Source organism: Panthera pardus, unplaced genomic scaffold, assembly GCF_024362965.1.
Source record: "Panthera pardus isolate Hobbes unplaced genomic scaffold, ASM2436296v1 HiC_scaffold_5, whole genome shotgun sequence".
In the NCBI taxonomy this organism is placed as follows: domain Eukaryota; kingdom Metazoa; phylum Chordata; class Mammalia; order Carnivora; family Felidae; genus Panthera; species Panthera pardus.
The window spans coordinates 5,848,553-5,865,500 of NW_026526980.1; the positions used below are offsets into that span (position 1 = coordinate 5,848,553).

Here is a 16,948-nt window from a genome sequence, read left to right on the forward strand (position 1 = left end):
CTCCGCTTCCAGGGGATGGGTGATCTCATCCAGTCCGGGTGGCGTTACGGTGTCTACACCGTTGACTTCTGACTTGAGATGCGCAGCCTCCTGTCTCCCTGGAACTCTGGACTCACACGCTCCTGGGCTCCTGCCGCCTGTTCTCACATGGCCGGTGGTTGTGCCAAACCTGACTTGTCTGAACACCAGCCCCCTGGTGGGCACCCGCCTCTTCTCTGTCACACCCGCCCTTTCCCCAGCTCGGTGAAACGATGGCCTCGTTCGTTCAGGTTCCTGAGGCCAAAGATGGTGGTGGTGAGCGCGACTCCTGTCTTCGCTCTAACCCCACATCGGATATGTTAGCGTCTTCCCTATACCTCTGGGAGTGCTGTCGCTGGAGGTTGTCGGCTAACTGCCCTCCTGGAAACAGAACGGCAGGTTCTTCCCTGAAGGGCGACCTGAGCCTTGCCTCCCGCCCCCAGGCCCCGCACACGCCCTCCCATTTTCCCCACTCGCCCCTTCATGTGGCTGGTAGAATGATCTTTTAAAAAATGTCTGATTTTCCTGCCTTTTGTTCTGAATCTTTGGGGGCCCTTCCTGTTCTTGCTCACAGTAAACTATCCTCCCCTCCAACCCCCTGCCCCCTTCTCTGTGGTCTCACTTCCTGTTCTCTCTCTCATCCGTTATCCTTCAGCCGTCCCGTCACCCTTGCTCTTCCTGGGAATGCTCTCTCCCAGGGCCTCGTATGGCTCATTCCCTCACTTTATTCTGGTCTCTGCTCAGATGGCATCTCTTTGGTGAGCCTTTCCTTGCACTCACACCATCATTTTCTCATGCTTAACCTCCCCCCACCTCCGGCTGCAGCACTTTTCACGACCTGATGCATTACGTAGTTCTTTATTTGCCGAGGCCCACCGTTGCAGCGTAAGCTTCTTGTTGGCATTCAGTTCCCCCCCCTTAGTACGTGCCTGCAGGTCCAGTGTCGAGTGCCTGGCACATAACGGATCTTCAGGAGCTAGTTGTTGCGTGAAGAAATAAAAGACTTGCCCAGGGTCACTACCTGGGGAGTGGCAGAGCCAGACTTGGCCCCTGGTCTCTGATTGCGGAGCCCACACTCTCATCATCAACGTGCTCTCCCCTTGCCACAGCGGGCACTTGGAAAATGGCGGATGCTTTCCTTATGAGGACCGTCTCCTTGGCTGGAACAGTGGTGGGTACCTGCTGTCCTGTAGGGATCATCGTCGCTCACCCAGGAGGGACCTTTCTACTTTGGAACCTTCAAGTGTCCCAGATCTCCCATCACCCCAAACCTGGCCTGCTGTTCGAGGACCCGCACCCTTCCTTTTGTCCATCAGAACGTTCCGGGGAACCGTCTCTGAATTTAAAGTGGCTCCTTACCCTCTTCTGCCACCAGTGTCACATGCTGTTTGCATCTGGGGTCCTGCTAAGCTTGTTGCATTTGAAAGTAAAACAGTGGCCTTATCGTGCTGTTTGCCGTGCCGCTCTCCGTGGCGTTTGGAGTTTTTGCTTAAAATAATTGAGGCAGAAAACCTCCTGTGTTCCCTGGTGCCTGCGAGTGAGACCCGCATAGCGGCTGCCTCTTTCAGATGACTTACCACAGACACCTCCAGACTGTAATGGCAGGCTGCGAGGAGGTGAAAACTGTGTCATGTTCACTAAGTTTAAATGACCTGTGGGTGCTAACAAACCCACAGCTTTTCTGGAACATGAAAAAATGGTTCTGATTGAAAGTAAATATCTTTGTGCTCCTACCGAACACGATTTTAGTTGTCTACTAGATTTACAAAGAAAAGGCTTACCGGTTTGGCCAAACGTTCCCGTTTGGAGTCTCGCTTCTATAATTAGGCCGTGGTGGAAATACAAGAGAAAATGGCGGACCTCTCAGAGTGGACGCATGTAAACCAAGCGTAGGTTGTCCTGTGAATGATGTGGTTGTTAACCGGGTTGCCTGGGCTGATGGGGCATCTCCTCTACCGTGCACCTTACATAGATCTCTCCCCCTCTGGCACAAGCATACGATGGCCAGACCGCCCGGTGCCTGGAGGCTGCAGCGAGATGACGCATTGGAAGGTGCGTGGTAAGTCATAAAGTGCTGCGTCAGAGGAAGCACTGTCACTGTCGCATTTTTATGGGCACCTGCTGTACGAGGATGTAGCTCTCAAATTTTTTTAGCACGTCAAATACATTTCTTCCTTTTGCTTTTGGACCTATCTCTGTGCCTTGGCCTTTTCAGTATAACTTAAGTTCCTCATCCCAGTGGAAGTAGCCAACCACATAGATGGAAGTTTCTGTCTTGTTGGGTCCTGGCAGCTGCACTTGACTTGTAGTCCTTGACTGGGGCAGGCCGTGAAGTTCTGAATGCTGTCAAAGTAACTCAGAACACGGACTGGAAATGTGAATGATGAAATCGTAGATTTGAGACTGCGCTGCTGGGACGCCTGGGTGACTCAGTCGGTTAAGCGTCCAACTCTTGATTTCAGCTCAGGTCATGATCTCACCGTTGTAGGCTTGAGCCCCGAGTCGGGCTCTGCAGTGACAGCACAGAGACTGCCTGGGATTCTCTCTCTCTTCCTGTCTCTCTGCCCCTCTCTGACTCGTGTGTGCACGTGCAGTCTCTTTCTCTCAAAATAAATAAACATTAAAAAAGAGAGACTGCATTGCTAACCACTTTTCAAGCCTTGTGTTCTTGAATTCAGGAAGAGCTGTTTTTGATAGGAATAGAAAACTGTGCTTTCCTCTTGGGCTGTTAAGTTGTCTTTCTCTCCCTTCCAAACTAATAGATCATTCAGGAGATGCGTGTCTTTAAAACACCCTGTCACTCCCTTTTAGTTGGATCTGTCACAAATGTTTGTGTTTGTCGTGTGGATGTGACTTTCAGAGATGAATCACGTTGATGCTCCCCACGTTGATTGCTGTACTGGGGAGTGTGCAGAAAGTCTGGAATGGGGGTGTAGCGTGCTATTTCTGGCTCTCACACAACTTGATGTTACTCGGGCTTTGATGGCGTTGCCTTCCTTGAACACCCAAACGTCCCCCTGCTCCCCAGGCAGATGAAGTGTTTGTGACTTGAAAGTAAAGAAAGGAGACATGGCCCTGTAAAACTTGAACTAACAGGATGGCTGGCTCCTCGTGCCTCACGGTGTGTGCTCCCCGCCAGTGGAGAGGTGGAGAGTGTCTGACCGAGAAGTGGCTCCTTTCACTTTCCTAGTAACCCTTAAGCCATAGAGATACATCGGCCAAGTTCACTTTGTCGTTGTCCTTCTCATAAACGTCATCCACGGGGAACCACACCATCGTCGTCCTTTTTGTAAATGCCATCTGTGGGGAACCACCATCGTCCTTGGGACTCCAGGGCCTAAGTCGGAGTCTCACCACAGTGCTCTCTAGGAACTACCTGTTGAGTGACTAAAGGTACTGTATTGTGGATCTCTCGGTGTGTAACAAATGACCCCAAAATTCAGCAGCTTAACACAACACTCAACTCACTCCCTCGAGTGTGTGGGGAGGAGCAATCCAGGCGTGGCTTAGCGCGTCCTCTGGCCCAGGGTCTCTCACGGAGCTGCGGTTGTCCTCTCCAGGCTTGACGGGAGGAGGACTCGTGTGGCTGCCGGCAGACCCCAGGGCCTTGCTGGCTGTGTGTGGGGGATGCATCATGGCTCTCTCCATAAAGCCGCTCACAAGGCGGCACCTGATTTTCCTCAGAGGGAGTGAGTGGGAGTGGGCACCCAAGACAGAAGCCACCGTCTCCTAAAACTTAATCTCCACAGTGACATCCCTTCGCTTCCACCACATCGTGTTCCTTCGAGGTGAGTCAGTAAGTCCAGCCCTATACGCAGGGGTGGAGATCCAATGAAGTGAGTGCCAGGAGGGAGGGATCACTGGGAGCCATCTTGGAGGCTGCCGACCAGTGAGAAGATCGCGGTGTTGCTGGGATTTGCTATTTATTATTTCGTGCATGGAATGCATGTCTCTGACATGCTTATTAAAGCTGCAGGAGCTGGACCGGGGCACCAGGAGGTCAGAGAGTTGCAGGGGAAGGTTGGCTGCTTCGTTTCTCAGAGACCTTTTATAAATTCATGACTGTCCAGGGTCTGGTTCCTAGTCTTCAAAGTTAACAAGCTTATTCACGCATCTGCCTCCTTCAGTGCAGAGGACCGTGGCTTGCTCTCACATGAACCTACAGAGGGGCTGGTATCTGAGGAAGGAAGGCCAGTGGCTGGATTTCTAAAGAGATGTGCAGACCTCAAGCGGGTTGGAAGGCCACGTCTTTCTGAGCAGCAAAATCTCCTTGTGGCGGAAAGCACCCTCGCTCAGGCGAAGATCAGGTCGTTTGGAGAGCACCTGCGGACCGTGCCGCTACCCCGTCCGTCACACCTTAGATGCAGACTGGCCCCGGACCGCGCTGATCAGCCACAGCCAGCTTCGTGCTGGGGCGTCTGCCCTGCCTTGATGGGCACTGTTAGTGTCTGAACTTTTCTAAGTGCAGTTTCCTGTCAGATTCTTTTCCTTAAAATCAATTCCGCCCTTCTGTTTTCTAAGTCCTACGCTGGCACGTGGCCTTACCGTAAAAGAGCTGGTACTTCTAGCCGCCACCCCTCCCCCACCCCCATTTCCCACACCCCACAGGCAGCTGCTTCAAACATTTACCTTACGGTTCTGGTACTTCCCTTAATGTCTCTCAATAATACGTGTCTACTGCTCCTTGTTGATTTCTCAGTTGTAGGTATTCTTGACTGATTTCTCACTGTGGAGGTGGGAGGATAGCTCTTGGGTCCCTCTCCCCGCAGGGACCCCTCTCCCCACCCATCCTCTAGCACAGACATACCCTCTTTTTAGTTTGGTCCCTCTCCAGTGAATACATTACTAGGATCCCAAAAATGCTATCTAGCCGAGCTGCAAGGTACGGGATCGTTATTTTGGCACAACTTCTAAATTTCTTTTGAGTTCCTACTGGAACAAAACCAAACAAACATGGTGTTGTGTGAACTTACTACTTACTAATCAAAATGCACGTGCTCTCTCACTTACGGAAATCTGAATATGTGAAAAACCGGGCCCCTGTGAGGCCGTCTCTCCTGCAGTCCTCTGCCCGCCGTGGCCTGAGGGAGCCTGGCTGCTCCGTGGGCTTGTCCCCACCAGCTCTCTGGTCTTACCGCTTCTTGGGTCAGATGTAGTTCGCGGGCCACACAGTTCACCCTTACAAGGTGTGCAGTCCAGTGGGTTTCCGTGCATTTACAAGGCGTGTGACCGTCCCCTCTCTCTAAATACAGAGCGATTTCGTCATCCCAAAGGCGAACCCCATCCCCATTAGCGGTCATCCCTTATCCCTTCCTCCTCCCGGCCCCTGGAAACCCATACCTGTTCTTGGCGTTTTGTATAAATGGAATCCGGCCGTCTGTGACCTTTCGTGTCTCTTCTGGCGTCTCGCCCTTTGCGTGACGTTCTCAGGGTTCATCCGTGTTGTAGGCGGTGTCAGTGCTTTCCTCCTTTTGTGGGCTGAGTGGTCTTTGGCTGCAGGGACGAGTGCCTTCTGTTGATCCATCAGTCCTCCACGGTGGCTGTGTGGGTGGTTTCCACTTCCTGGTTATTAATAATCTCCTCGCTCTTGTGTCGTATCTTCTCTTTCGTAGAAACTGTGTTATTTCTCTTAGATTTTTTTGTCTTTTTTTTTTCGGTTGGGGGCGGGTTAGGATTTTTGGAAGATTGCATGTCTGAAAATGTTTTTACTTTCTTACCACAGGGTTTGGCTTGGTACCTAATTCCAGGGTGGAAATAATTGCCCTCAGGGTGTTGACAGCACTTATCACTTGATCGGTCCCTAGCTTACAGTGTTGTTCGGAAATACAAGGTCATCTAGAACTTTCTGTCATCTGTAAAAGTTCTGTCTCCACTCCGGAAGTTAGCACCCTCTTCAGTTTGTCTCTCTTGACCTGAAATTTCCCTGTGAGGTGCCTGAGCATGGTTCACCCCTCGTGCTGTGTGCCCACTGGGCTCTTCTGTCCCCACACCCACCTCTTTGGTTCTAGGACATTACTTGAATGAAGTCTTTGATTTCCTGGTCTCTGTTAACTTTTTTTCCCCCTTCCCTTTCTTGGTTCCTCTCAAATGGTAATTCTCCATTTCATTTTTTTTTTCCCTTTTGTTATCCTTTGGCTCTGTCTTCTGGACATTTTCTTACCGTCTGTCCTTTGTATCTAGTGTTCCCTTACTTCTGTCCCAGTTTGGCTTTCCAAACGAGTCTGTCTTTCTACTCTGTGCGTGTGTGCCTCTTTTTCTTCTTTTTAGACTCCTCTCTGTTCCTGTTTTCAGCTATACCGTCATCTTCTGTCTCTGGGACTGTGACCGACAGTTTGCAGATTCTCGAGTGTATTTTTCCCTAACTTGTGTCTCTCCCTTACAAGATGTTCTCTTCTGTCTGTAGATTCTGGTCCGGGTTTTCCGTGTTAGGTGCTTGTCTCAGACATGAGGCGATCTCTGGCCATGTGCTCCGAGATAGGGGTGGGGTGCCACAGAGCTGAGCTCTCTGTGTAGGAGCTGTGCTCGTGCCCTGGTGGGGTGATCTGGCTGTGCTGTGTCACTGCAGAGCCCCTCCTATCAGCCCCTTCCGGTCTTTTCTTCAGCCTGTTAAAATTCCAGGACAATCCTTTGTACTCCCTGCTTAGGGGTGTATGTTGGCTTCCGGCTGCTGGGGAATGGGAAAGGAGGAATGGAAGAAGTTCAGCAGTACTGTTTCTCACTCTTTTTCCTCTGGGGTACCCATGCCTTTGGCTCGGTCCAGACCACTGTTTCACCTTCTCTGGAGAATAAGCCCTTAATTTTCAGCAAATGGTTTCTCCTTCTTCTTCTCCTCCTCCCCCTCCTCCCCCTTTCCCCCTCCTCTCCCTCCTCTCCCTCCTCTCCCTCTTCTCCCTCTTCTCCCTCCTCCCCCTCCCCCTCCTCCCCCTTCCCCTCCCCCTCCCCCTCCAGTGTTTGTTTATTTTTGAGAGAGAGAGAGGAGCGGGGGAGGTGCAAAGGGAGAGGAAGACAGAGAATCCAAAGCAGGCTGGGAGCTGTCGTCACAGAGCCTGATGCAAGGCTCGAACCCATGAGCTGTGAGATCATGACCTGAGCCGAAGTCTGACACTCACCTGACTGAGCCACCCAGGCACCTCTGCAAATTGCTTCTTAAACAGACTTTTTTATCTTTCCTCTTGACATTCAGCCCCATGTTTACCCTTCCCCCCCCGCTTCTAGAAATGTCTTGTATTAGCACTTTGTCAGCTGTTGGCGAGTTGTCCTGTTTGAATGAGATTGTATTTTGGTGTTGTGCACCTGCAGCCCAGAAGGAAACTCTCTCAGGTCTGTCTTGTTGCTCGCCAGTGATTGGCCTGCTTCTTGGCTTCTAGAATTTTGTCGTCTTGTCCCCTCTCTCATTCCCTTTCTTTCTCAAGGGTGATGCTGCTAGAATTTTTAAAATTGGTATTTCAATGGGACTCAGAAGATGCGAGCGTAAATGAATGTGTTTAGTCTGTCACCTTGAAGTGGAAGCCCTTTAAAGGTTCTCTTAGTACCTATTTCCGGTTGCAGAGGGTTCCTGGGTCACTGTCCTCAGCACTGGCTGGGCTGCGGTCACTCCTGGGATGGGAGCAGCTTAGGACGCATTCCAGTGGGATGTGTGTCATCATTCAGGGCCCTGCTGCCTCTGGGCCTCTATCTCGTGACCTGATGGAGGCTCCGGGAGAGGGCTGAAGGCAGAGCCGCAGTCGGTGCAGACTCAGTACCCCCAGTTTTGCTTAGCCTTGGCCCACTTTCTCGTCCTCCCCCAGTCCGTTTGCTGGTGCCAGAGGGGGGCTGGCCTTCACTACCATCTCCTCAGTCGATGGGGCGTCCGGGAGTTCCGTCTCCTGGAACACGCAGGAGACGGAATCCTCTTACCTGATGCTTCTTTCTGGGCTTGGGGCTAATCCACATTCTTGATCCACGCCAGTGGGGCACTTCCTTCCTGTCCGTGTTCCCTTGTTTTTCTTGGAATTTGCCTGCTCGTTCCCAGTTCTCACTTCTTGTCCTTTTCTACAAAGCAAGCATTCATGGATGCGACTCTCAAAGGAGGAGTGGCACCCGCCCGTGTCTTCTGTGCTCCTAACTCCTGCGCTGGCCTGGGAGCCAGTCTTGTTTGGATGGCCTTGCTGGGGATTCTGCATCGGTTGTCGAGTGTTTCCCGAAGCTGCCTAGCTTCCACGCTAAGTACGGTTGGTAAACGTTCATTCTTAGCGGTTCTGCGTCTGCCCCACCCCTGCTGTTGACGTCCAGCTGTAGGCGGGCGGTCCCGCGCCGGGGAACTGTGCTGTTGGAGAAAAAGAAATGTGACCAACATAACAGGTGGAAATGGAGGCTCCTACGTCTTGCCCGTGCGTCGTCTGTCTTGCCCTGGGATGGGGAATGGTGACCGGGCGGTTCCCCAGACTTCTGTGCGTCTGTCCCTGCGACACTTCTTCCATTCTTACCATTCACTTCATTGTACTTGTGTGAAAATGTCGGAGGGGTGAAGTCATTAGTAGTTGGGATCTTTTTTCTGCCTCATCAAAAGCACTCTCTCTGTGGAGAAACCATTTGGCAAAGACCAAAACATTTTTTCACTGGGAGAATAACTTTTGGTTACTGTGAAAATATTTATGGGGTTTCTTTGTTTTCCTAAAGCTGTCCCAAACCTTTGGAACGTTGATGGAGAAGTTGCAGTCACTGAGCAGAAGCCGGGAGAAGTCGCCGAGGAGCTGGCGAGCTCCTACGAGAGAAAGCTCATCGAGGTAAGGCTGGCTGTCCCTGTGCGTTTACCCCCATGGTGGCTGCTTTGTGGACTTTCCGGAAACAGGTCCAACCTGTCGCACAGATGGTAGCAGAGCAATCAGACCCTACCCCCCCTTCCCCACCAACAAAGCAAAACACAAAATGGTGAAAGCATTGTGCTTGGTGAAGAAAACCTAGAGCAGGTTCTTCGAAAATATTTAATTAGAAAGTCTTGGCGCCTGTGGCAAGGAAGGAGAGAAAACGAAAATGTGATGTTAAAAGTAAGCAAACAAATGGACCCTTGGATTTGGAGATTACAGACAGGAGAGAATATGACAAACGACTTTGTGCTCAGCAGTGCCCACGCGTGGATGAGATGGTCTCTTTCCGAGGATAACAGGGATTATCCACATGAATGGAAGACGAGGCCGGCTTGCCTGCAGGGCACCAAACAACCGGAAGAAAGTTGTGAACATAGAGGAGGTCCCTAGGAGATAGCAAACCTGGATGCTTTTATGGCCATTTTGCTCTTTGTGCTTCCTTAAAGCATCATCTCTGTCTTTATATCCACGTGTCTGTAGCTTGGTTCAAATGTGCATTATGCCAATATCAAAAAATCACAAAGACGGCATAAAAAAGAAACTATAATCCACATTAAAATGGGACTTATTTAGGATTTCAAGGATGGCTTAATGTTAGGAAATCAATCAAGTCAGCTTATTAATAATGAAAGGTGCAACACCAGATAGTGATCTTGATTGGTATTAAAAAGTGATTTGATAATGTTCATCATCTCTATATCTAACAAAAATACTTTTCATTGATGTAGAGTTGATATATAATGTTTCAAGTGTACAACATAGTGAGCTGACAGCTCTATGATAAAAATATTCCTGATAAAGAATAAAGGCGGGCACCTGGGTGGCTCGTTGGTTAAGCCTCTGACTCTTGACTTGGCTTTGCTCATGATCTCCCGGTTCGTGAGTTTGAGCCCCATGTCAGGCTCTGCACTGACTGTGCGGAGCCTGCTTGGGAATCCTTGGGATTCTCTGTGCCCTTCCCGCTCTCATGATTTCTCTCTCTCTCTCTCTCTGTCTCTCTCTCTCAAAATAAATAAACTTAAAAAGAAATCTTTAAAAAAATTAAAGGGACTTCTCTGATAGGATAAACTTTTTTTTTTTTTAAATAAGAAACCTTTAATTGTCACCGTACTCAGTGGTAAAGCTGGAGGGCTAAGTTTTCAATTAGGTAACTCATATGTAAAATATATACTGTATAAGTGCATATCTCTGTTGTATATGTTGTGGTCACATGGCGGTAGTATTTATCAGAAGTCGTGCACGTATACACCTATAAGTATACAACTCTACTTGTAGTACTTTCTGAATATTCTACGGTGTGTTTTATTTTGGGAATCAGGAAAATACCCACTATTACCCTGGAGACATGCCTGACCTTGAGGCAGGTCTTTGAGGAGGAGCCCCTAGGCTCATCTCTGGTTCCTCGACAGCCTTGTGGTCTGTTTCATAGTGTTGCTAATGAAATCTAAAGATGGGAGGTGAGGAACAATTTGAATTCTAACTCTAGGGAGCTCAAAGGGGAAAGAGCTGGGGTCTTAGCACAATAGGCTGATAGGGGAAGAGTTCCAAACCAGGATGGAAGGTCCTGGGGAGACTGTCCCCTCAGGGCCTCTCGGCACCCCAACACCTATCCTTGAAGCTCTATTCAGTGGGGTCGTTGACCAGAGTTGGCTGCTGGTGCTCTCAGGTGCTGGGCCATCAGTGCCTTCCCAGAAAGCCTGGGTGGAGAGGCAAATGGGCCCCCTTCCTTCAGGATTGTGGTAGCCTGTGTGTTTGTCTCCCCCAGGACCTCGAGTCCCCGGGAGGAAGAGACTATCTGTTCTCATCTGTGTATACTCAGCTACCATTCATCGGCAGGTGGTAATACGAGTATTTTTAAGTTCTCCTAGGACAGGCATGTCTCTGGTTCCTTGAATGAATGAATTGCTCTTGAGCTCAGAACGGTGGCAGGGTTCTTCTCAGAGTGGAAGTGGGTTGGTAGCTTGTGTCCCTTCAGGAAAACCAGGGCCAAGTGTTGAGTTGTAAGGACTTGGTTCAGACCTGCTCACATTGCAGAGATTAGTGCTCCTGTCTCCTGACTCCCTTGAGCATGCTCAGCCCCAGGCCTGAGGCAGCGATCCACCTGTAGGTTGGTCCGGCCGGAGAGCTGACCTGCTCTTTGGTAACTCTGGCTGTGAAGGCTCGAGAAGACCTTGGCTGGCTGCTTGGCCCACTGAGCGAAGCACCGGGACATTAGTTGCTTGATCTGGTGTTTAGTGGGTTCCTGCTTTCTGCATAGGAAACGGCAAGGACAAAGGTCCTGTCCAGGGAGAGAACAGGCAGGTTCTAGGACCAGAAAGGAGACCCTCATGTCTGGAACAGAGCAGACATGTGGAGAGATGTAGTGCTGTGGCTGCTGAAGTCGGTGGGCCAGATGACAGTGCTTTAGAGGCCGTGTGTGGCCGTGCCACCACCTGCTTTGACTGTGACAGAGTCTCCCCATCTCCCTGAACGGAGTTAGTGACGTCCAGGGAAGGTGGCGGTGGGGTACGCTTGCGTTGTCGTTCTTGTTAGCTGCCGCGTCGGAGGGGTTGGTGGTCGGGGGCTAAGAATTGGTCTCGTCAGCCTTAACTTCCTGTCTTGTCGTCCGCAACCTCCTTACTCCGGGACCAGTAATAGAGTTGGTGGCCATGGCGGAGGAGCGGGGAGGGACGGGAGCTTGGAGCAGAGATGGTCCTCCAAAGGCATTCGGTCCCCCAGACTGATTTTTCGTTAGGTTTCTGATGGCACAGGGAGGTCCGTCTGTCAGTGATCTTTTGTCCGTGGCATCTCTTTACCCCAAGACTTTTGCCGAACCCTTTAGGTTAGCAGTAATTGAGTGCTTTTCAACGTTCTTTGTGATGCTTATCTGTCATTTCATTATGGTTGGTTGTTACCAAGGGGTTCTAAACACGTGTCTGTGTGAAGTAATGAAAGCATGTGGGGGAAGAGTTGATGCACTTCCTTAATTTCAGGAGCAGAGGGAGAAGCGACCTTCCATTTTAAATAATAGGACTGTTTGAAGAACCCCAACAACTGAATTACTTTTTCATGATTCGTTCCAGTGAGAGGGGAGTTCCTGAACATTCTTTTCCTAGATGTCTCTCAGCGTTGAAGCCGCCTCGTCCACCCGTGCACACTGCATACACATCGGTGCTCAGTGACCTGGATCCCGTATCCCTGGCAGCTCAGGACCCAAAGTCTACACCGTGAGTCGCCTTTGAATGGCTGGAGAGCATCAGGGACCAAAGACTGGCAATCGAGAGATGGTTCTTGACACCCTGTGATGGTTAACTTCTGAAAGCAAGAAGGAAGGCAGAATGCTGGCAGGTGTAGGCTCACCTGGCGAGGGGAGAGAACACGAATATTATTTACCAGCCACTGTGATTCTCATAGCTCGCTGTTGGGTGCACACTTCTTTCCGGGCCACGTGCTAGGAAAGCCTTTACGTGGATGAACTCATGTGATCCTCAACAGACTTCATCAAGGAGGACGCTGTTCACAGATGGAGCTTTGAGAAGTTGAGGAACGTGTCCAAGATTTTTCGGCTTGCTAGGCCGAAATTCGAGCTGGATTCGAATCACCCAGGCCTCCCAGCACGAGAGCGCAAACCTGTAATCTGTCTGCCACGCTCTGGAGGGCCGCTCTCACGGGAGAAACAAAGGCTGGGCCTGACCGAACAGAAGGGATGGTCCCTGGTCGTGTTGGAGAGAATGCGTGGAGGGAGGAAAACGAGCGGTAGAAAACAGGGATGATACGGCGCCAGCCGTTCACAGCGGTGCTGCGGGGAGGGCACACCGGGCACCCTTCCTTAGTTGCGGCAGAAGGGTGTGATCTCCTCGGTGCGGCAATTACCTGCTTCTGTAGCAAGTGGAATAGAGCCCCAGGCTGGGAGCTCCTCGAGGGAACCGTAGATGTTATCTTTTTAACTGCATGTTAATTGCCCGACATGGTTCCAGCACACAGTAGGGGCTCCCTAAATATTGAGCCGAATGACAGTCTCTCGAGCGGATTCAGCTGTTCACTGCGATGTCTGTAGAAAGTGATGTGACTTAATGAAGCCCTGGGTTGCGAGGGCGTCTTACGGAGCACTGCTATAGCTCAGGAGGGATGTGTGATGAGAGGAAACAGGGGTTCTTCAGGGGAGGCAGACTTGTTTCTGGCCCTCAATTTCAGGAGGAATTTGAGCCTGGAGAGGACACTGAGGGACAGACAGACCGTTCCAACTCCTATAGCACATGTTTATTGAGGACCTTCTAAGTGTCCAGCCCCTTCTTCCTTCCTTCCTCTTCCTTTCGTGGCCTTCCCATCCCCGGGAGCCTTATGGCTGATGGTTCCAGGAGGTGGTCATAGAAGATGTGAGTTGAGGCAGAGACGCCTCTCAAATGGCATTTACTTCCCTGGATTGCGTTTTCCTTCTTTTCTGGTGGCGTCTTTGATGTCTCACTGGTGGGTACCACTGGCTCCTCATCGCCCCCAGGCTTGGTCCTGGGGCACAAGGATGAGGAAGAGCTCAGGCACCTTATGGGAGCTTCTAGAGTGTGCCTCCCTTTTTCTTCCATTACTGTTAGTAAGGACGCTTGAAATTGCTTTTGTAAACTTTGTATCTATCTTGAGGATCTAGCCATGAGGAGCAGTTGATTTGTGCTCACCAAGGGTCTTGAGGGTAGAAGATAATGGATGCGTCCAAGGAAGATGTGTTCTAAAAGTCTGCTTTACCTCCTTTAAGGACAGTTCCTTCAGTTTAGAGTCCTTTGTAGAGGTTTCCCGGTTCTTTTCCGCCAGGTATGTCAAGAAGAGTGTAAAATGTCTGTGGCATTTGACTTTGTTCCTGCATTTCTTGAGCCCCTCCTTCTCCAGCTTTGTGGCCTGCAGACCACACCTGTCCCCCATCAGAGAGACGGAGCACAGGTTGTCACTCCCTGACGTGTGTTCCGGGGCGCTCCTGTCCTCTCTAAGTCCTCATTTCTCTGTCAGTAAAATGCAGCCAGTGATACAAACGGGTAGGGCTAATTTGAGGAGGCATCTTCGGGCCTTCTTTTCTCCCTTCTGGTTTTTGTTTTGTTTTGTTTCGTTTTGAGGGTTGACCTCGCCACAGCTTGCTTTCACGGAGGGGAGAAAAGCCAAGTCCTCTGCCTTTCCTTGGCATGGGGGCGGGAGGGTGCCTGAGCCAAGGCAGAGGGGCTTTAACTCTTGCGTGAACAGCAGCGGGGCGTGGGAGGCCCGTTCGTTCAGAAGCGGTTGCCTGCGTGCTGTCCGCATTCCCGTTGAACTTGGCAGCACTATTCTGCGTCCAGTCCTTTATCGGAGCCCGTTTTCTCCCACTTTTCTGTTCACAGTGATGATTTCTCGGTAGTTTAGAGTCTGTTTCTGTTACTTACCTCCCAAGTACCCCAGCTCATAAGAAGCTATATATACGCAGTTGACCCTTGAGCAGCCGCGTGGGTCCACTTACATGGGGATTTTATCCAGTAAATACGGTATAGTACTGTAAATGGGGTTTTCTCTTAACATTCTTTATTGTAAGAATACAACATATAACATACACCATACGTGTTAATTGGGTATGTTATCGATGAGGCTTCTGGTCAAGAGTCAGCCATTAGCAGTTAAGTTTTGGGGGAGTCGGAAGTTACATGCAGATTTTTGACTGTGCGAAGGTCACGCCTGTAATGTCCACGTTGTTCAAGATCACCTGTGTGTGTGTATTAGCAGTAGATGACATTTCCGTTCATTTCCCCTTACAGTCTCTGCTTGCCAGGCCTCCTTTATACCTCCCTTCTCTGTACCCAAGTTTTTTTTTTTTTTAATTTTTTTTAACGTTTATTCATTTTTTTGAGAGACAGAGACAGAGCGTGAGTGGGGGAGGGGCAGAGAGGAGACACAGAATCTGAAGCAGGCTCCAGGCTCTGAGCTGTCAGCACAGAGCCCGACGTGGAGCTTGAGCCCACGGACCGTGAGATCGTGACCTGAGCCAGAGTCAGACACTTAACCAACTGAGCCACCCCCACTCCCCTCTGTACCCAACTTCTGAGGTATGGCCCTGCATCCCTGCTATTAAATCGCCAGTTCACCTGCTTCAGAACTGCCAGCCCCTCCTCTCTGCAAACAGGTTTTTACTTCCTCCCGTGTGTCAGGACTCAGCTAGCTTTTGATTGATTTCTCAAATTATAGGATACTTATCATTTACTGTGTGAGTGTAGTTGGTCCCTGAATTTTTGCTCATGGGTGAAATAAATGGTATATTAGCAACATTTATTCTCATTATAATGGCAGGTTACTATTAATGGAAAAGTAAGCTGCAGCTGGCTAAAAAAAACCATATTCATAACCACATGCTGGAGATAATGGAAAAGTTCCCTGAGGCGACCTGGACCTTGGGAACGGTCAGACCGCCAGCACTTGATTCATAAATTGGCCCCAGTGGCATCAGGCCATCTTGATGGATCTGAGAGTCCTTTTTATACGAAAGAAGGATGATGAACTTTGCAGTAGAGTACCAGATTCCATGTAAGGACTCAGGGTGAAGAACCCTGAGCTGAGATCTACATGAGACCTCCGCTCCTAGTGAAAAATAGGGTGTGAGTTTGTTTTTGTTATTTTAGTCACAAGGTGCTGAGTGATTAAGAGCAGGCTCTCCCCTCGTGGTGGGGCGTGGAACTGTTTTTTCAGAAAGTAAGACCGTTGAAGTGTTGTCACCTACGAGTGAAACCTGGCAAGGAGTTCTCTTTTCTGGAGGGGTAGGTGTAATTCTCACTAAAATGTGAATGACAGACAAGACTAAACCTCTAAGGGCTTCTCTAAATCTTTTTATTTTGGAGACGTGGCAACATGTACAAAACCCAGAATAGTCTCATGAGCCTGTGTATCCCCATCTCCTGGCTTCAGTAGTGACCCACCTCTTCACCACTCTCGCGTCTTCTTTGTCCCAGTCTCCTGCGCAGTCTCTCACGGTATTGTGAAGCAAACTCAAGATTTCATGTAACTTCATTCCCACTTATTCCAGAATGTATTTGTAAAAGGTAAGAGGTTTTAAAACGCACACACACACACAGTCCCGGCGAATCTCAGATGGGAATATCGGAGAGAGGAACTTCTGTGAACAGAGCACCTTTCAGAGGGCCCCTTGCTTCCGGATCCCCCTCCTCGGGGCAGAAGGAGCCTGGGAGAGGAAGCTTAGCCTCTAGTTCGTTGAGGACCGCCCAGCTCGGGTCTTGTCTTCCTGTGTGGCCCTTGCTTCCGTCCGACATTGGTTCCAGCTGGTACTGACCATGGCTGTGTCTCCAGCACAGCCACACTGGCCCTGCGCTGGGAGCGCTGGGAACTGAGGAGCTCGGAGAGGAGGGACCAGGGCTTACAAAGTTTCCACCAGCGCCCTGGGCCTCCCGGCCTCCCGTGTGTTGATGAATGAGCTCATTCCCTGATTATGACCTCAGAAGAGACAGGCTGGCTCCCACAGGCGGCTCTGCCAGTAGTCGTTAAAAAGGGTGTTTTTGCTGTGGGTTCTTCACGTGTATTTAAGAGTAGACAGGACAACACGTGAGCTTCCACGTGCGGTCCGTGCTCCTCCACCCTTGTGAACTCGCGCGGCCAGTCTTGCTTCGTCCGTGTATCTTTCCACTTCCCCGTCTTCTCCTTGTGTTGGAAGCAGATCCAAAGCATGGCCTTGATTTCATCCCAAAGTATTTTAATCTCTTACAAAACATAGGGTTTCCCCCTTTCTAAAAAAGAAAAGCAGCCTACGCATATCACTATCCTACCTACAAGTCAGCAATGGTTCCTTAATATCATCAAGTCTCTGGTGAGCGTTCAGATTTCCAGTCCGGACACATGTTTGACTCACGTCCAAATGGGACCCATCCACATACTGTGATTGGTTCAGAGACCCCTAAGGTCTCTCAAACTACAGGTTTCCCACCTGTATCTTCCCTGGCCCCCTTGTTTTTCTTGTAATTTATTGAAGAAACTGGAGAATTTCTCCCACCAGTGTTTTTGAGGGTTTATTATGTACTTTGATTTTTCAAATTATAGGATGCTTATTGTTTATCGTATGAATGTAGTCATTCCCTGAATTTTGCTCATGGGTG

General features: G+C 50.1%; 1 protein-coding gene across 4 annotated transcripts in view; it reads left to right on the top strand.

Annotated features, from left to right (window-relative positions):
• The window catches only part of SNX29 (sorting nexin 29), a 499,743-nt gene that overhangs the window by 250,467 nt on the left and 232,328 nt on the right, over positions 1 to 16,948 (top strand). For all 4 annotated transcript variants that reach the window (XM_019468619.2, XM_053894354.1, XM_053894353.1 and 1 more), the window contains one exon: positions 8,677 to 8,783. In XM_019468619.2, coding sequence (XP_019324164.1) covers positions 8,677 to 8,783 — 107 coding nt within the window. The remainder of the gene's footprint in view (positions 1 to 8,676; positions 8,784 to 16,948) is intronic.